Genomic DNA, 21,574 nt, shown 5'->3' on the forward strand with positions numbered 1-21,574 from the left:
GCATGGTATCTTGGCTGGGGCCCATGTTTATTTTCTGATTAATTTAAAGTTTTATGTCCAAACAATTTTTGGTGCAATAAAAATGTTCTCTCTCTAATTTAAGTCGGAAATCAAGACAGAGTTTGGAGCAATGATGTTTTGGACAGTTGGCAGAGACAGTGATTCCTAAAACTTTGCTCAAGGGTTAAAGCCTAAAGTACCTGAGCATTATGTGCAGACAGGGATACTCTCAAAGGAGACACTGTTCTCTTTCTAGTGAAGCTAGAACTGACAGACAGCGACGTGGTGTCCTCCAGATGGTTGCCTAGATGATTCTTGGCCTTGGTCGTTTGGTGGTTCTGCTTCCTGAAATGGCGTTTCACCATACAGTTCTTCTTGGCACAGGCGCAGTGCACTGGGTAGGGGCTGTTGGAGAAATTGATTACAACAAATGATTTTCTCTTGTTCGACAGAAACTGGTGGTACCACAGACAGCCACGGGATACCTTTCTAGGTTAGAATTGGGTGTATGGGTTTCTTCAGGGGTGGATTTCACAAAGAGTTAGGACTAGTCCTAACTTAGCTGCAGCTAAAATTGTCCTCCAACTTGTGAGAAAAATTTAGGACTAGTCCTAGGAGATATCAACAACGTATAGCTAGTCCTAAGTTAGGAAGAGTAACTCGTCCTAACTCAAGAAAAGACCGGTCGTAACTTTTGTGGAATCGACCCCTGTTTGTACAGCTGACACTGGCAACACAGACTGTCACTAAGTACCATACATTGTACCTTCCAGGCTAGCATTGGTTGCATGGATTTCTTATGTTTGTAAAGCTGACACTGGCACTACAGACTGTCACTAAGTACCATACATTGTGACTTCCAGGCTAGCATTGGGTGTATGGATTTCTTATGTTTGTATAGCTGACACTGGCACCACAGACTGTCACTAAGTACCATACATTTACCTTCCAGGCTAGCATTAGGTGTGTATAGCTGACACTGGCACCACAGACTGTCACTAAGTACCATACATTTACCTTCCAGGCTAGCATTGGGTGTGTATAGCTGACACTGGCACCACAGACTGTCACTAAGTACCATACATGTACCTTCCAGGCTAGCATTGGGTGTATGGATTTCTTATGTTTGTATAGCTGACACTAGCACCACAGACTGTCACTAAGTACCATACATTGTGCCTTCCAGACTAGCATTGGTTGCATGGATTTCTTATGTTTGTATAGCTGACACTGGCACCACAGACTGTCACTAAGTACCATACATTTACCTTCCAGGCTAGCATTGGGTGTATGGATTTCTTGTGTTTGTATAGCTGACACTGGTACCACAGATGGCCACTAAGTACCATACATGTACCTTCCAGGCTAGCATTGGGTGTATGGATTTCTTATGTTTGTATAGCTGAAACTGGCACCACAGACTGTCACTAAGTACCATACATTGTGCCTTCCAGGCTAGCATTGGTTGCATGGAATCATTATGTTTGTATAGCTGACACTGGCACCACAGACTGTCACTAAGTACCATACATGTACCTTCCAGGCTTATGTTTGTATAGCTGACACTGTCACTAACAAGTTAAGAACCATACATTGTACCTTTCCAGTTTCTTTATTTTGTCAAATTGTGCAGCTACAGTATAATCCAGTAACCATATGGCTTGTGTACTGTGGACTTACTTGAGTGTCCAGTCTCATTTGGAACTTTGTGGTAAGGGCCAGTTGGGCTTGAGAGATTATACTGATTCAGGTATGGCCTTCTTGAGGTATGGCGGACATGATAAGAGTGAACTGTTTGGTTTGGATGTATACACACAAATTAACCCAAACCATAGTGTTGTAGCATTGTGTCCGCCATATCTCAAAATGGCTTATGGGGCTTTACTCAAAAGGGTGGTTTTCCGAACTTAACCTACCTCTCGGTGTAATTGAAGTCAAACTCGATGGTGACCTCAGTGTTCTTAGCGATGTTGAGTAGTGCAAACAGACAGAAGTGGAGGTTGCTGTTCTCCACATAGTGTCGGACCTCGGCGTTGGGCGAGCAGGACCTACGAACGAACCGCGCAACGTTGCCGTAGTTCCGCGCATCAACACAGATGTCCACGTTGTTAAATTTGGAGTAGAAGAGGACGTACGGGTAAGGCCTACAAGAAACAATAATTCAACATTTTATGACATCTGCTCTAAATGTTAAGTGCAGAATCCCACCCAAGCAGTATGTCTGTAGATGTATTTACACAAACCTCGGAAAGCATTGAGTCTACAGTGCTTTACCACACATCAATGTCTATTAAAGAATACATAATTTTCATTATCATTTTCATTATTTTTCCACCCCCGCCCAACAAACGGCCGCCCTGAGATTTATCCAAACTGCGCAGAAAACCCACATTAAATAGCAAATTCATAGAGCACTAACCGTTTGAAGAAAGTTTTCTCAACTTCCAGTTGTTCCTTCAACATCACTTTCCCCCAATACTCCACGATGAAATCATTACTCCGGAGGTTGTCCGAGGCCACGAGACCAGCAACGGTTGCCCCCTTCCCCAGTCGGCTCAGGTCCACCTGAGGGTTTGTTGGTCTGGGCATACCAAAGAGAAACGGCGACGACGGGTCTGGTTTCAGACCCTTCCCATGGGATGAGATGATGTGTTGTATGTCGGCGCTGTTCTGGTTGCAGACAGCCTCTTCGTACCGGTCATGTATTTCTCTGTGGGGTAACACATCAACAACACATGACATTAATGCATTAGACATAGACAGGCTTAAAGATTAGACTCTGTGACTACAGAAGCCTATATTCTTCACATTAAACGCCTAAAAATGACAGTACATTACTCATAACAGGTTTTTTTTACACGTTCACACTCTCGTGACTGACTGATGCAACAGTATTTTTCTGTTACACATTAAACACAGCTTATTAAAATAATAAAAATCTACACAAAATTTAAGCTAAAAAAAACAAAATAAAAAAAACCACTGTGATCATAAATGCAACCCTTACCCTGCTGAACCAACCATACTGAGGGCAAGAGGCATGTATGTCAACCTCATTATCAACCAAAAAGGTTTAAAAGAGAAGGAACAATTCTTTGCAAAGCTGCCTTGAGGAGTAGGGTTAAGCAACTTATTTTAGTACCTAAGTTTTATGCTTTTTTTTTTTACAACACTTTATACCCAGCATCAATTAAGTAACACATAGAACAAAAACTCTTCTCCAGAAAAAAAAGATCCCCACAAAACAAGATGTAACTCAACGCTTATTTTTTTACAGACATCCCTTTTGATCAAACAAAAATAAACACTTGAAAGCGTTAACTTCAACTACAACTGAAAAAAAAAACACCTGGGCAGCTGCTCTGCATGTTTCACAAAGCTGGGGGAAATGAGTGCTTCGAGCATGAGAATATTTATAACCTTCATGCTTAAAGGGACACGTTTACTTGGGTCAGTTGAGTTGGTCCATGAAAAGCGTTTGAAACCAATAGTTATGAAATCGATATGGTTAGAAAAAGATGCATTAAAAGTAGAATATAATGATCCACACAAACATGCCTTGAAATGGCGTAGTTTTGCTTTTACATTGCATACTAACACGGTCGGCCATTTTATGGAATAAAAACTCGACTCCACAAATTGCGTGCCTGTCAGCTAAAACACTTCTAAAAGTTTCACCCCCAGCCTTTTGTCCGAAGAGTGATTTACAGTGAACCCACTGCAGTGTAAAGATCTCTTTAATGAATGGGTAATAAACTGGCTGTGAATTAGTGTACAGTGTGACTCACCGTGAATCATTCCAGGCTGGCATAGTCTCCTCATCCATAACGTTTAGTTCCTCAGGAGCTGTTATCTCATCAGACTTGTTGCACTTCTTGCCGTGTCGCTTCTTGGTACAAACAAACAAAATACATGAAAGAGTAGGCTCATAAACCTGATTTAAAAAAAAACAGTATCTGGGTGCAGATTCCGATTAAAAATAACGAATGTTCTAAAACAGTTAAAAGAGGACAAATTAAAAAATAATAAATAATATCATCCTGGCATGAACATTGGCCCTTGGTAAAACATACGTAGGACAACAAGTACAAGTATGTATAGTTAAAGGCAGTGGACACTATTGGTAATTACTCAAATTAATTATCAGCATAAAACCTTTCTTGGTAACAAGTAATGGGGAGAGGTTGATGGTATAAAACATTGTGAGAAACAGCTCCCTCTGAAGTGCCATAGTTTTCGAGAAAGAAGTAATTTTCCACAGATTTGATTTTGAGACCTCAGATTTAGAACTTGAGGTCTCGAAATCAACCATCTAAACGCACACGACTTCGTGTGACAAGGTTGTTTTTTCTTTCATTATTATCTCGCAAGTTTAATAACCGATTGAGCTCAATATTTCACAGGTTTGTTATTTTATGCATCTGTTGAGATACACTAACTGTGAAGGCTGTCTTTGACAATTACCAATAGTGTCCACTGCCTTTAAAGGGCTGAAATGCATGCACATGTTGTATGGGGTAGGCTTAAAAATTTACTTTTTAGGCCATTTAATATGTAATAATGATTTTTTACTGATTTTCTGATGGCCAGAAATCAGACTCAAATGGGAAGAATATCATTCCTGATCATCTGATCATCTTAAAATTTGTGCAAATGTTTGCTGCAAGACTTGATTCACACACTACATACACATTGACTATACGCACACTAACTTTCTCAAAATGTGTGTATACACGTTATCATTAGAATTTAGAATTAGAATTATTTTATTGTGCGCATTAAAAACATAGAATACACAATCAATATAAAAACTATTTAAGTTACAAAATAAGTTAATAATGTTAATATTATGTAGCCCAATATACACTCAGAACACAATACAGCTGTCAGTATTACAGAAGATCTCCAGAGAATTAAACTGCTTCAAAAACTTAAAGGTATTATATACGTACACTAACTTTCTCAAAATGTGTGTATACATATTATATGTAGCCCAATACAGAAAAAGATCTCCAGAGGATTAAACTGCTTTACCAACTTAAAGGTATTAAAGCCATTATACACTTTCGGGACAGAAAAAAACCCCAAAAAACACAGATTTACAAATAACTTACAGGGTTTACAAAAGGTAATGGTGAAAGACTTCTCTTAAAACATTATTCAATGAAATGTGTTACTTTTTGAGAAAACATTAAAACAATTATAAACTCTCGTTGTCGAGAATTACAGATTTATTTTAAACACATGTCATGACACAGCAAAACGTGTGGAGACAAGGATGGGTTTTCCCCATTATTTTCTCCCAACTCCGATGACCAATTGAGCCTAAATTTTCACAGGTTTGTTATTTTTATACCAGTTGTGATACACGAAGAATGGGCCTTTGAACAATACTGTTGACCGAAAGTGTCCAATGGCTTTAAACAGGAAGTGTAGAGTAGTCACAGATGGTGTTTATTGTCCGAGTGATTTATCATAGAAATAACAAACATCTGAACATTACTTGCTGTTGTGGGACTGCGATCAGGAGAAAACTGTGACAAAAAAAACACTCTGCTATTTTCAGCATGTAAACAATTGTCTTTAATTTTTTCTGAAATAAGCTCTTACTTGTTTTGGGTAAAGGTTTTCAGATACTTGTTTCCCTCTAATGTCACTTCATTTCAGAGAGAAATATTTCACAGAAAGAAACACTTCTAGTATGAACTTCATAATCGGTAAGCTTTCAGTCTAAAACTAAACAATGATGTTTTTTACCCTAACTGATCCTAACTAATACATGTACCTTTACACAGCAACCAAAAACTGAACAAAAATATACAGGGTGGGGGTGTCTACATATGTGTCAAGTTTTAGTTGAGCAACCGCTCTCAGAAAGCACTCAAGAGGGAAATTCTTGTGGGTGTACGTAATTTATACACAAACCAATTATAGAACATTCTGAAGTGTCCAGTTTCCTCAGCAGAAAACAATGAACACCTTTGTCCTCTTTTCAACACTGGCATGCACAGAGGATGACGTCTGCTTGCTGGGTATATACGGTTGGGGGTTTTGTATTCTTATGTTTCCTGTTTCACACCGGGGACAGCTTGAGGTTCTTCAAAGAATTCCACATGAAAAAATGCCAGCGTGTTGGCACTGTTCCCAAACAATTTTGGTTTTGCCAACGAAAAACACTTCCTCGAGTATAAAAAAAACTTCATAACGTAATCATTATGAAATTATAATTTCACTTCTATGAAATTATAATTTCACTTCCCTAAACGAAGCTTTGATTGAAACCTTCCTTTTCATGCTTGCCGATTCAGAACCGACCACTAGTGTTTTTACTTGCACTATGAAGCCCTTTAAGGCAGTGGACACTATTGGTAATTACTAAAAATAATTATTAGCATAAAAACTTTCTTGGTGACCAGTAATGGGGAGAGGTTGATGGTATAAAACATTGTGAGAAACGGCTCCCGCTGAAGTGCCATAGTTTTCCGGAAAGAAGTAATTTTCCACGAATTTGATTTCAAGACCTCCAGTTTAACACACTCAACTTCGTGTGACAAGGGTGTTTTTTTCTTTCATTAGTATCTCGCAAGTGCGATGACCAATTGAGCTCAAATTTTCACAGGTTAGTTATTTTATGCATATGTTGAGATACACCAACTGTGCAGGCTAGTGTTTGACAACTACTAATAGTGTCCACTGCCTTTAATATGATATCAACTGGTGAAGACTTACATGTACACCATTGTACATCATAATGTGTGTTAACACATTAAAGGGACACAATGTGGTTATGTTATTCCACCGACTTTGTTCCACCATCAATTCATGCATTCCAATTATTCTGAATAGTTCAAATTTGCCAATTTACTAGTTAATATTAAGGAAAATACACAAGCATTTTTTAAGTTTCTTTTTTAAGACATGCTTTTTATCAATATATTCATGCTTGGCATTGAATGAGTAAATTCCAAACCCTCACTTAAACACACTGGACACCTTTGGTAATTGTCGAAGACCAGTCTTCTCACTTGGTGTATCTCAACATATGCAAAAAATAACAAACCTGTGAAAATTTGCACTCAATTAGTCGTCGAAGTTGCGAGATAATAATGGAAGAATAAACACCCTGGTCAAATGAAGTTGTGTGCTATCAGATGCTTGATTTTGAGCGCTCAACGTCAAATTCCATGTTCTTGAAATCAAATTCAAATACTTCTTTCTCGAAAACTATGTTACTTCAGAGGGAGTCGTTTCTCGCAAAGTTTTATACCATCAACAGCTCTCCATTGATCGTTAACAAGTAAGTTTTTATGCTAACAGGGATTACCAATAGTGTCCAGTGCCTGTAAAGAGGCTGTGTCCTCATGTTTAAAGCAGGCCTGTGGCTGTAAAAGGAATTCTGACCTCTCACTCAGTTAGTACTGCACTTGCCCCCACTGTCCATCAATACAGGGGGGGGGGGGAAGGGTGGGTGCGCGCGACCAGTGACTGGGTTAGACAGGCCTCCTTTGATCATGACGTCACAGCTCCTTGTACAACAGCACATTGCTATTTTTGCTCATATCAGATGCCAACAAATGTCAATAGATTATCTTTCCAGATATAACCAGATACATGTACAGACAAGAAATCTTATATTTGTTGGAGGAAAGGGCAAGTGTATTTTTTAAGGGCAACTTCCCTTAATTAATCTTTATTTAGCATGGAGGAAACATTTGTAACGGCACCACGGCCAAGACTTGGGCAACAGTAACCACTAGGCCTGGGCGAATTATTCGAATATCCGGTTAATGGCGAATAGGTTTTCCTATCCGTAACCGCGAATGTCTTCTTTTTTTTTTACCAGATATCCGCATAGGGCGCGAAAACCTATTTATAAACCGGATAGTTCTGTAATTACAACCAAGTAACCGGATATTCTTTAATATCCGAATGTCCGCGGACGTCGGGCGACAACTGATATGAATGTTTTGTCTGAATCATTATGAAACTTCTATTAAGACAGCATAAAACAGCATAAATTAAGTATTTAACTATGCTCACCTCCGTAAAGAGTATTTTGTTCAAAGATTACAAAAGTTTTCCTTCACTTAGAGTCAATCACGATCAAAAGAAAAAGCAAATCGCCATCTTTAAATTAGATCCGGTCATTTTTATGAATGAACCGAGTGACACTGTCTAAAACTAATATCAATCCCCCTATAAGATCTCATTCACAAACGAACAGCGCCCTCTAGCGGCAACAAAAATAAATAATAATGGTTTTTTTTGGGTTTTTTTATAGCGCCCTCTAGCGGCAAAAAAACTATTCGAATATCCGGTTAATTTCGGATAGTTGGCCAGCGGTATCCGAATAACAAAATTTCACTATTCGCCCAGCACTAGTAACCACCATGACATTCCAGGCTAAGAGTTGAACTCCAGAATGGGAGGAGGATTGGGGGCGTGTTCTAACCTTTTTCTTCTTATGGTGTTTGTCGTCCTCTTTATCCCTGCACCGTTTCTTCTTCTTCTTCTTCATCTTCTTGTTTTTGTTGTGGGTGGTAAGAGTGAGGCTGGTAGGGGAGTTTGAAATGGCGGTGTAGGTAGCCGCTGACCCAACGGTTACCACTGGTACTTCGTCGCCGCTATCACTGGATGAGTCATCTAAACAATGAATCAACATCAAAGAGTTTATTATATTCTCGGCATGATTACATTGTGCTTTGAATTTCTTTGTTGGGATCCTTATATATGCGTTACATATTAACATAATTGCTCCAGACTAATTTCTGCCAATGGCGTCTCCACATTATGTTGTGCGAGAATGAATAAACACACAACTACATGAATAAGTCCAATTGAGACTGCAATCAATCTGTAGCACAATTTCTAGCAATCTATTAAATGCCAGGCTGTCTACATGTAGTATGTTGTAGTGGAAACTCAGGGCAGTGCAATCTGTCTGAGGCTACAATGTATGGGTACATCGTAATCAAAGCAAAGGAATTTTCAACAGTCACCAAAGACTTTTCAAGTCTGCTGGATGACCTATGTATTGAAGGTTTTACATCTCTTTATTGATGTTATAAGGAAAGGAGTTGCATCAGTCTTTGCAATCAAGGTCACATCAGTAACTATGTTACAAAGTTTACATTATGGGCCAAACTTTATACAGCTGCTTACATGTAGGGGGGAAAAGGTAGCAGAGCACAACAAAAATTGTGCAAACATCTTTAACTGGCATCCTGCTAATTTTTGCTGAATGCAAAATTGCTAGGCAAAACTGTCTGCTTTTAGCAATACTATAAAATCAGGCCCTGGACTGTTTTTAATCTAATTTGGTTTGTTTTTGATTTGATGTTTAATTGGAATTGAGAAAGATGAGTCAGAAGAAAAAAAAACAGAAAAAAATAAGAGAGTTTTCGTCTGAATCTTACCTGACATAGCAGCACGCTTCTTGCTCTGGAGTTCAATGGCCCTCTGGGAGTCTACTTCCCTCGGCTGGCACCTCTCGCAGAAGAACGTTTCGGGGATGCTGTCTCTCTCCAGACCCATACAGTCAACGTGCTGCCAGACGCAGCATCCATCGCAGCAGATCATGTAGCCATCGTCGTGCTCAAAATTGCTATGGGCAAAATAGTTATACATGACGTTGTCAGTTGAATGACTGACATTCGTAATAACATTGTCCTGTCACTGAATGTCTCCTTTTTATCGAATGTGGTTACAAAACACTTGACATTCTGTGCTTCCTGAAATCCCTCCAGGAAAAGGCAATCAAAAGTTGGAATCAAACACTAGACCTGTTTCAAATGTCATTACCACATGACCACAAAGTCGGGGGGGGGGGGGGGGGGGGGGGGGGGGGGGGGGGGACCATCCCATATAAATCGCTCAACAGTTCTCACACTTTTATTTTGTTTTCTTCATTTGAACTATCGAAAGGGCATGCAAAGTATTAGCTACATGATAATTGAAGGTCTATTTCTAATACACCACAAATTCTCTCACTGTCCTTTGACCTCAATCTTCTGAGAACAAAAAATTAAGAAGCCTTGGTCACATGATGATCTGAGGATTTCCATCAAATGAAACTAAAAATTCCTCATCGATGAAGACATTGAACAGAAGAAACGACCGGAATAATTTCTCACATTAACAACTGACTCCAATCCAAATGGTTATCATAATCTATCTCAAGTTCAACAACAGGGCCTTGTTTGTAAATACTGTGAATGATATCAATTAAGATGGTTTTAGAACTGTCAGGTTCATTCCAAGTGTATTGCACGTACAAGAACCCGTCGTACACTTATTGTGGTTTTTGCCCTAGTGTTTCTGGTGGTTTCTGAATGAGCCGCAGCACCAAAATGGGTCTCATAATTTAAAAACATAGCTTTGATTATCCTGTTGAAAAAAATAGTAATAATGAGCTCTTTGTGATAAAGGGCTTGCCAGTATAAGAACTTAGTATTTTAACATTTCTCTAAAGTTTAAAGGGATGAGGCCACATGGCTTCTGTCATGAGAACTTTAAACACCAAAAAGAAAGATTTATAAAAACCTCCTGGAGTAAAAGACTTTGAGAATCATAAGTCTACACCATAAACCACTGTTGCAGGCCCACTTCATGTTTGTACATTCACTCTTGTAATGCAATGAGCCAATGACAACCGTTGCCTTCGCCAGGACAACTGAATCATTGATCACATCAAAACTGCAACTAATTTTACATCCAGACTGATTTCTGAAGGGCAAAAATATAGTGTTCACCAAAATACTGAAAAAAACAATTATGGGCTTACGTTTCTTCCTCAAGGAGAATACATGACAGTAAAGTCAGTCAGACCTCAGCCCCGAAATCACTCCCCATTCATCCTGGTTTGTCAATTCAAAACAGTGACAACAGAATGACCTGACTGAGGTCAATCAAGCTTCAGTAATCATAATATAGAAAGCCAAAATGCTACCAGCAGTACTAATCACTTCAGTAGTAATCATGGCCACAATCCTGTACAAGTACACTTAATTATAAAACTGCAGTGAGTGAAGCGGTTTTACATGTACCAGAGGTCCCTCTACAGTTACTCCGCACACACAATGCAGGTGTGTACATGTAGGTGTGTATCACCAAGTCAGGGTTCATTGCCAACAATGAATCACCCTTTCTCCACTATTAGACAAACATTAGCCACATACAAGTACAACACGTACAGTCAAAAGAACTATAATAATACGCCTCTGGTCAGGAACACCTGCTGCAGTGCGTGCATGACGGTCTAGCAGAGGGCTCATTGTGAATGTCAACTTTGAATTATGAGATCAGGACAGCATTCAGCAAAGAAATCATTGCTTTAAACTGCCACAGACTTCAAACGATTTTTGTATTCTGTTGCATTTACTAACACTTAACAGTCATAAGAAATTCCATACTCTGTTACACTGTACTGCATTCAGCAAGGTACACACATCTCACATGATGTGCAGTGCTAGTCCCCAGCAAACTTCAATGCATAAATTTGTGCTTTTAGCAGGATTCAATACCCAGTGCTAGGGCTGGGTTTAACACACATCACTTTGGTAAATTGTCCAAGACCAGTATCCATCCGCATTTGATGTGACCATTGCTCCAACAATGTATGAAATAACAAACAATTGAAAGTTGAAGTTCATTCAAAGAAAATACATTTTAAAAACAAGTAGATAGGCCTCCCCATTTTGAACTGTAATTTACATGTATGAAACATCCTGTCCTGCGTTTCAATAATTCATAATTATCCAAGAAAACAGAGGAAATAACTATTGCGGTGAAACATCAATTAAAATCTTGCAACGGTGCCAAATATCCTGGACTAGTATTAAAGTTAGTCTTCCTACGTGTATTTACCTGAAATTTTCAGGGAAACATAACATGCATAGTGACCTACATTGTGCACGTTAGGGTAACAAATATTTAACAACTTGATTTTTTTACCTTGGCAGAGTCTTTCTCAAAGCATTTAGCTGTCGAGATAGACTCTGCCATGGTTGAAGCGTCAGGCCATAAACTACTGTTTGCATTGATACCATGAGTCCTGTTGGTTTGTAAGGAGGTTGTAAGAGCTAATTCTATTTTATCACAAAGAAAAACGGGTAGATTTGTCCGTGACATTTTCAAATCTTCATGTACATGTACTTTGCTCAATTTTCAAAGTGAGACGAAGTATGATCTCAGGCCTGGAGTTGGGCGTGGGCACCTCAAATAGGCATTCTAATGACAATCAGAGTATCAAACATTGTTAATCAATGGGGCACCAAGGCACACATTTGGGCAGTAGAGCCATCAGCCTCCAAACAACTCTTTACCTGTTGCTGGGAGATTACACTAACTTCTACCATTTTGACAAAGACTGCAAAACAACAAGCTCACCATATGCACCTGGTCACCCCCTCGTCTTTACTTTCCACTTGCTCCGGACTCGCTGTAACTTTAACCTCAAGCTTTATGGGCTCATCAAATATACCATTAATTTTGGCGGGCACGGGGGAGAGTAGTGGTTCCGGGGAGGGAGACTCTGGAGGGGTGGGTGGAGGAGGGGCTCCGTAATTATGATCCTGTCCAAAGAGAAAAAAACAAAAAGAGTGGCATAAATGACAATAACAATATTCACAGATTATGAAAACAGTTTCAAATCTCAAAGATTTGCACCTTGTCCTGTTCAAGTTATCAGAGTTTTTTATACTTTGTTTCGGCAATAGCCTTGCTCAAGGCAGTCGCATTAGTTGCTCCGAAAACACGGCGCTGTAAACCCACCCGTATACTCTGTGCGTGGTGCGTGCGATCACACCGCATGACCACACTTTCTTAGTCTTCCCAAATCATCCAGACTTTGTGATGTATTTATTTTGCACTCAATCTTTAACCAATCATCATCCAGTTTTACATTTGCAAACAATCCTCAATCCTCATAACTAATCAAAAGCCTCCGGTTGATTTTAGAGGCCTTCGAAGAGTTAGGGTTAAGAGAAACTCTTGATCTATGGAACTACATGTACAAAAGCGCTAACACCCATATCTACTTTAAAAAATCAGTACTTGCGTGCTTGGTCTTATATTAAGGTTCTGCAGCCGATATCACGAAACACTAGGATTAATCCTATCTCGAGTTAGGACGAGTAATCCGTCCTAACTTAGGACGGGTTCAATGCGTCCTAACGTCTTCGTATACGGAACTGAACTCGTCCTAAGTCCTAAGATTAATCCTAAGTTAGGAAGAATTTGGCAAATCGACGGCTGATCTTGCAAGAGATTCAGGAAAATCATATGGTTGGATTTAGGCCTATTTGTTTCAAAGTTACATCCAGTTCAAACCTAGCTGGCTAGCCCTGAAGCAGACCTCACATCAATACCGCAGTAAAAAGGACAAGCATAGTACTATTCTGATGAACAAACAGCTAACTGTCATCATCTGGAGCTGAGCAACATTTGTCAATTCAGACAACAGAAACCACCACACCTGAATCCCAATGGTAAAACCTCTCTGCCCACATTTATGTACCTGGTAGGGCAATCCAAAATAATGACCGGTTGTAGTCTGAGCTGTATGTGTGGGATGACTTATGACATCTCCTGTTGCCACGGGCTCTTCTACTGGTTCGGGACTGAAAAGAAAACAAATGTTATTGTCAATAGTTATTGTCAATAAAGGAGCCAGAGCAAACTCTGAATGCCATTTTCTTTTTAATTTTCAGTTTCCCCTATTTTTTTTACTGGATTATACAGCTTTAGGCATACATTGTAATCCACATATTAGATTTTTTGTATATCTGTCCATTTTTGTTTCATTTAAAGCAAAATTCTCAGTCTTTACCATGTGTGCATGTATAATTACTCTTCAAATGTAGTGCATATGTACATAATCTATTTTTAAACATGAAATGGAACTTTAATGAGAAACCTACACAAACAAACCAACCCTAGTACAAACAAAGAACAGGGCAAACAAATGAGCGGATGTTACAGCCACGTGACAAGAACATGAGTCAACACTGTGAAGGTGCTGCACAAGCAATAAGCTCCAAATTGGTAGGAGGGTGGGTGGAGAAGGGGGGGGCTGTGCCTTTTGGCTTTGAACAAGAACATTAACTTCCTGTCTTTACTTACTCAGAACCTGCAGCCATGGCAGCATAGTTCTTGTCTGTCAATGCTCCGTCATATGGTACGTTACTCATTACGCAGTTGTTAACATGGGGCAAAGTGGGGGAGGCACGGCAGCTGAAGTCCAAGGGACGCTGCACGTTGCACACATGGCAACTGCTTTGTCCTCAGGACCCTGTACAGTTTGAAAAAATAAAATAAAATGCTATTATCCACGTACATTGCAGGCAATGCAAGATAAATATCTACCACAAACACAAGTCAAATGCAAATACCAAACTGCCATAGTGATGTAGATAATAACCATAGCTTATCTGTCTTCATATTTTCTATATACAAAGATAACAAACTAAACAATCAGCAAAAATGTTCAATTTATCCGTCCAGGATCCTGCCCATGGGCAACAGGCGGATTGCTTTAAATCAAATAAATAAACAAACAAACAAACAAACAAACAAACAAACAAACAAACAAACAAAGATGTAAACACTAAAAAGGGCTGGATTTCTGGTAATCAGAATCTATTTAAAACTCTGTCTTTTTTTGGTCAAATCATGCCAAACTTACGGTAGGATTTTTTCCCTTATAATATTTATTTATTGGTTTTATTTTTTAAAGGAGGTCTACAGTATACAGGTTCTCCCTAGTAGATACATCTTGCTCTCCACACCCAGCTATATTCCTACAGCAAGGAATAATATCAAAGCATGTTGATTCCATGTGTGTCTTTAGCATTTTCATGTTTATCTGCTCTGCTCTGACTCCATGAGTCATAGCTTTTGGCTGAGTAAGACTCAGCTACCTCATTAGTAATTTTGTTAAAAATCTCTAATTGATGGTCGATCGAGCACAAAAGGTGTTCGTATTAAATTTATATTAAACATATGAAGGGCTATTTGTATCAACTACATGTATCAACACTATTCTCGCATGTCTGATTTGAATGGGTTGATTGTTACACTTGAGCAGACTGGATATTTTAATCAAGAGAATTTAAATTAAAAAGACATTTGCTAAATGTACATAGTGTACATGATTTACATGTACATCATTAAGGATACAGATTATTATCTAGAAAACTTGTGGCGTCACGTTTCCATTTTCTGGTGACTGCATCAAGCTAACCGTACTTTTGCTTTGCAGAAAACAAGTAAGCAATTAATATTCTGCATTTAAGCAGTTCTATGAAATTGGTCCCTTGGCAACTAACGCTGTAAGCCTCATGGCCTTCATGTTTTCAGGCCTAAACATTGGCACTGCACTGTACAATGTATGTGATGTACATTGTGTAACAGTACAACGAATTCCGCACAGGCAAAATACAGTCTCTGTTAATGCTAAGATTTCTGCTATCATTACCCAATTTACTTTAATCATGGCTTTAATAATACCATCACATGGGACTACATAATGCATACACAGAGCACCCCTCAGGCTGACCAACTGCTACACACTACAATTTGGTATTACAGTACATGTATAAGCTGTACCACTGAATCATGGCTGAATACTGCACAGTGCAGCGAAAGCAGGCAGCAACGCTCACCTTGAAGGCAGCCTTTGAAATGCTAATGCATGTATGCTGGCCTCTCCCACATTGAAATATAGAGCAGGCTTGGGCCATTGCTATGTAATTATGCACTTAACTTTAGAGTAGCTTGAAAATTATATCTACATGTATGGCATGCTTTCTTCTAAACATTTCACTGGTATAACAACTAATGCATTGCATACATGTACATTGTAGCAGCCTGTTACATTGTAGATACAAAGCACACTCCATGATTTTGGACAACGGATTAATAACAAATTGAATTCATTGTACACTGTGCACCATATACATTTTGTACACAAGTATACATGTAGTATAAATAGGTTTTCTCGGTAAAATTCGGCAAATCAGCAGTCAATTTCATTATCGTGTGTTCGAAGTAAAGCTGTTTTGCCTTTCCAGTTATTACTGCGTTTCAAATTCCAAAAGTGCCCGAGAAAACCTATACTAAAATAATATGTCATTTACATTACATGAACAGTTCACACAGTACACAATGCAATGCATCGTTCACACACAGTACTTGTACATGTACATACAGTACATCACATTTTGCACGTACATGTACATTTACGTACTCATGTACATCAAAAGATGAAAATATCAATAACAGTGAGTCATGTGATCTACAAGGTGCATAATAGAAGCTGTCAAATTATTGATGACATGACTGCACTGCATTGTGATGATAATGAGCAAAATAATAGTGTTGCTTTAGAGTAAAGGTTGTCCTACTAGTCCATAATACACGTGGCTGATGGACAACACAGTGCACTGTGCAGTTTAAAAGTTAACAGTCCATATAATTGAAATAATCTCTCCCACAAATAAATGTTCATATAAGACTCAAGTTGACACATAATTTGTGGGGCAAGTGGCCCTACATGTGAGGGAAATAATTTGGGGAATTGTGTCGTTTACATAATACCAGAATGGCATTTGGTACACACATGGAGCTACATGTATAGCTCCATGGTACACAGTAAAGGTTAAAGACTCGGGGTAGGTCATGCAAATATGTATTTGGCCACTGCAAATTTATAAATGGAACAAAACAAAGCAATTTTTTACATTTTTCAAATGGCTGTCATTGCTTGTTAATCTACTTGTAATTTTTCAAAGGGCAAATCCACAAAGCGGCCCTACATCATGTTTCTCATGTCATAACATACTCCGACTTAGGCAAAATTCAAATTTCCATGCTTTTATCAATCATCAAAGGCACATCCATCAACTACAATGTAACTGCCATACAAAAGCCTAAAATGTAGTTCAAATTGCAAGTGAAAGAGAGGCGAATTTGGCCTAATGATTTTTGCATTCCTTTTCATATGAATATGAACCGGGTTGACAATTATTGAAAGGCAATTGCTCTAAAGCTCTGAAATTCTTCAATAATCCTTTGATTGAATTCTTCATGTTTATTGTAAACTGTGAGCAGATTTTAATCACCAAATGCTGCATTCTGATGTCTTCACTTGTACATTGTAAATCATACAAATTGGTTTCACTTTTTTTTATCCGAGTATTACTAACAAATACCATGCTCAAATACACAACAAATGTTTTTGGTCTTGATGTCATTTAATCATGAAACATAAGACAACCAATGAGGAAAGAAATTGGGGAGCATATTTTATTTCAGTATCACAGCATGTGTTGATTTGCACGGGTGACCCTTAGCGACTACTTTAAAAGACAAAACCGGGAAGTTTTTTAGTTCTGCTTTCAGAACTAAACTTGGAAACAACTGTTGCCATCCCAAACTTTATTCGGCACTTACAAGGCAAAACAGGCCAACTCAAAAAAAACTATTTTTCAGAAAAGCAAGTACAGAGTAAATGTGTGAATTGTTTTGCATTTATTGTTCAAACCACCGCTGTTGAACAGCAGACGAACCGTCACTTATGTAGTTTGTCATGGGCACTTTGATGGATTTGTGCACTTTATAAAAGTTTTCAGTATAATTACATTTTCATTATTATTATTCTTTGGTGGTCTCTCTAAAGACAAATTAACTGATAACTGTCATGGTCTCAATCACTTATATAAAGAAAGAGTCGATATACAAAGGGAATGTTTGTTTAAAATTATATGCTGTGTAAACATAGCAATTCCTGAAAGAACTGGGGCTCACCAATTGCATATACAACTGTATAGCCTTTTTTGAGATATGGTGAACATGTAGTGCACTGTTCAGTTTGACAAATTTACCACAGCCTACATGATAGTGCCATACAAAGAGTGCGTTTTGGCGACCCCAACCAGAAACCTTGGTTCTTGGTTGGTTGAGCGTTTTCGGGTGTTCAGTTGAGTGCGGTGACGATGCTGTTCAGACCGACCATTAACCAACTTGTTGAGTTGGTTTGGCTTTGGTTGGGGTCGCTAAAACGCACTCTACAGTATGTATTATATCTCGATATCTAAAAAATGGCATAGCGACTGCTTATTGCCATATTCTGATGTTTTAAGGCGCTGTATGGCGTATACACAGAACGCCGCAATAAGTATACCCAAGAATGGCTACTGTACACCAAGGCCAAAATGGAAACATGTAAACTCACACCCAAGTTGACTCGTACACAAGTCAATTTGTACCAAAGTCAACTCATACCAAAGGAATTTGTACCGTTGTATTTCTTCTTTACCCAAATTTTGTCCTCAATCTTTTTCATAACAAAAAACCCACAAAGATACAAAATTGTGTAAGTTCTGTTTATTTCTCCAAAAGAAAAAGAAAATAGATTTTATGTAAATGATAATTTATATTCATGAAAATAACATTTATTTTTACCCAAGTTGATTTGGGTACAAGTTCACCTGGGTACAAATTCACCTTGTTACGAGTTGACTTGGGATCGTGTTCACCCCGAAACAAATTGACTTGGGTATGAGTTAACCCCGGTACGAATTGACTTGGGTACAAGTTCACACTGGTACAAATTGACTTGGGTAGTACGAGTTGACTCGAGTTCGATATGACCCAGACTTGGCCAAAATTACCCCAAGCCATTTTATTCATGATTTTTCCTGGGGCGTCTTTTTCATTTATTAACTTTGTTTTTAATGAAACCCTGATACACTTCCGTCAACACAATAATTCAAACTTCATTCTGTTTCAATCAATAATTTACTAATGAGTAACGGTAGGCCTACTCAAACCATGCTCAAACTAACTTAGTTGCCAACATACACTATACAGACAGGTTTACACACAGTGCTAGAGCAGGGTTAAACATTTTGAAATCAAACCATGATTCACAAAGAATATGGAGGGCTGCAATGGCAACTAACTCGCATGAACTCGGAGTATTAGTGCACAGTGAGTTTTGAGTCCAGAGGAATGGGGATTTTTGTGTAGAAAATACAACAATCTAAATTCATGTTTATATAGACAAAGGCTCTATCTACATTGTGGGAAATGAGATTAGAAAACTGAATCTATGACTTTAAAACTGATTCAAAGCTTTAAAAAGACAGCTATTCACATTTCACATTCTGCATGTTCAGTATTCTGCCGGTCCTACTACTTGCCGTCAACTCGCCGACTTGCCGTCAACTCGCCGTCAACTCATTTTCGTGCCGTCAACTCATTAAATTTACATGAAAAATCTATAAAAAGGGGGCACGGAAGTGTTAAGTCTGGGCTAATCTACATATTTCTCATGGTTTTCTGTACAAATTCATTCACAAAAACGACTTTGTGTTGATAAAAAAAAGTACCAATCATTGACATCTTGGGCCAAGACTAATCATTGTGAAAAAGCAAGATGGCGGCCGACAGTTTTTCGGCTTCGAGAATTTTTTTCCACGAGAAAAAAACTCAATTTTTATTCCGAAATATGACCTAAAACTTACGCGAATGCTCTTTGAACTGATACTTTACAGTTCTATGCTTCTTTTGTGGATTTTAAATGTATATTGGAGGAGTTGACGGCGAGTTGACGGCGCAAGTGAGTTGACGGTGAGTTGACGGCAAGTAGTAGGACCCGTATTCTGCCATCACCCACGGCCACACACCACATCTCAGCAGACCAGTCCACTGCTACATTTGTATTTGTAGCTGGTTGATTCAAACTTTGGTTGATTCAATTTCTCAGGTCTAACTGGGTGGTTACATTTTTTAATATATTTGCATAACTTTTAACACCACCACCACCAACAACAGACATGACAAATTAGAATACATTCCATGACACATGTCAGTCACATTGTCAATGATTGTTGTTGTTCAAAAATGTTGATAATTTAAAAAATAAAATTCAATTATGTTTTCCCCTCGAAATTATTGCAATGATCAGGACGAGATTTTCACACAAGTTGTTCACATTATTATTTATTAATCCTAAAATAACTCACCTGATGATTAGAGCAATATTCATATACTGGGTAGTTCCTTTCGCTGTCAAAGTGAAATGCATTTCACAGGATGCATTCAAATGTTAACGCATTCAAAACGTCCGCACAACAGCCACGGTGCAGTATGTCATTACGTTCACAATTATGCAGAGTATACAGCCGATTAGGTTGACATTACACAGACATTACGTGTAATCCAACGGACCTCTGTTTTCTCTGACCAAAATTCACTGGTTGCTACAGGTCGCGGAAACGCAGTTTAACATTTCACTTTATCAAAAGCTGATAGATTATTTCTCCAGGAATACAGTGGGTATATATCCAATCCGGTACACGAGCTATTATGAGGGTAATTCTTCACTTTTAGAACGCCTAATTTTTAGATAATCTAAGACTGCATTCGTATTCACAGGCGATTCATGATGGCGGCCATAGAGGAACAGACTACGGGTTTCTCGATTTGATAGACAGGGCTAGGCTACTACTAATGAATGAATGTGTGCCGCTGGTAACCTAGCGTTTGTCATTTTATTTGGCTCACTCGTCCAAATTCCATTCGGCTCGGTTTTCGCGTGTTTAGTCTACTCAACCGGCCGGAGAGGGGGAAACAATATATCGCCTTTGCGATTCTGCAATAAATTCAATTAAAATTTACTGTTCCTTGAACCATGGAGGTAGAACACACGTTAAGATTATGGGGCTTTGTAATAATGTAGATAATAAATGTAGATGACCCCAGTTGTTTTGGTGAACGCTACGTGTACGAGCACTCTCAAACTACATGTCGTAGCTGGGTACCAGCGAATTTAAACTTATAGTTTTCACTTTTGGTGGCCATTATTATCGAGACGTGAGCACATAAACCATGGAGGCAGAATTAGAAATACAAAGAAATAAGACCGTCGGACTAAAATATTGAACTAAACAAAAAAATCATGTTGAAAGCCAATCATTCTCCGTGGTTGATGACATGCATAATATGTACATTTGCCGCCCCCACCCCCCCCCCAAAAAAAAAAATATATATATAAAAAATATATATATAAAAAAGTAAAATAACATACTGAGTCATCCCTCCATGCTTTACAAACAACAAGCGCCATCTAATTATTGATCAACGAACAATAATGACTAAAAAAAACCTTGTGATTTCAAATACAAGGTCATATCCTACACACTCCGCGACACGCCGCCAGGGCAAATGTTATCTGGACATAAAAATAGTATTTTTCTACTTTCATGAATCGGATCACTTCGATACCAAGCGGAGCGGAGTGGGCTATGTGATGGGCACTTGTTCGAAGACCTAAAGCTAGCTTCGGTCACTCATTAATCAGCCTTTATGTGGCGCGGCACACTTTTGAGCTAGTCTAAATCTGGGCGTGTGGGTACACTACTAAGTCGCGCCTCATCCACATCATACTGTTGGCCGTGCTATCGCTTGGGTACCGTGCGCCTTGATTAAAGACTACGATTGGTCACTGGCCTGTGTGTCCGCCATGCAGTAATGTCTGCTCCGGACACTTTTGCACATGCAATCGTGTCCG

At 38.7% G+C, this 21,574-nt stretch overlaps 1 protein-coding gene across 3 annotated transcripts in view; it reads right to left on the reverse strand.

Moving 5' to 3' along the window:
• LOC117303394 (inactive histone-lysine N-methyltransferase 2E-like) overlaps window positions 1-20,462 on the reverse strand; it is a 38,361-nt gene extending 17,899 nt beyond the window's left edge. For 2 of the 3 annotated variants that reach the window (XM_033787595.1, XM_033787578.1), the window contains exons 1-10: window positions 20,028-20,462; window positions 14,122-14,290; window positions 13,517-13,619; window positions 12,388-12,572; window positions 9,417-9,604; window positions 8,453-8,643; window positions 3,789-3,889; window positions 2,420-2,710; window positions 1,917-2,144; window positions 201-405 (exon numbers count right to left, since the gene is read on the reverse strand). In XM_033787595.1, coding sequence (XP_033643486.1) covers window positions 201-405; window positions 1,917-2,144; window positions 2,420-2,710; window positions 3,789-3,889; window positions 8,453-8,643; window positions 9,417-9,604; window positions 12,388-12,572; window positions 13,517-13,619; window positions 14,122-14,189 — 1,560 coding nt within the window. In that variant the 5' untranslated portion in view covers window positions 14,190-14,290; window positions 20,028-20,462. The remainder of the gene's footprint in view (window positions 1-200; window positions 406-1,916; window positions 2,145-2,419; window positions 2,711-3,788; window positions 3,890-8,452; window positions 8,644-9,416; window positions 9,605-12,387; window positions 12,573-13,516; window positions 13,620-14,121; window positions 14,291-20,027) is intronic. The other variant, XM_033787586.1, reaches the window with a different exon arrangement.
• Between the last annotated feature and the right edge of the window lie 1,112 nt (window positions 20,463-21,574).

The sequence above is a fragment of the Asterias rubens genome, chromosome 2, assembly GCF_902459465.1.
Source record: "Asterias rubens chromosome 2, eAstRub1.3, whole genome shotgun sequence".
Taxonomy (NCBI): Eukaryota; Metazoa; Echinodermata; class Asteroidea; order Forcipulatida; family Asteriidae; genus Asterias; species Asterias rubens.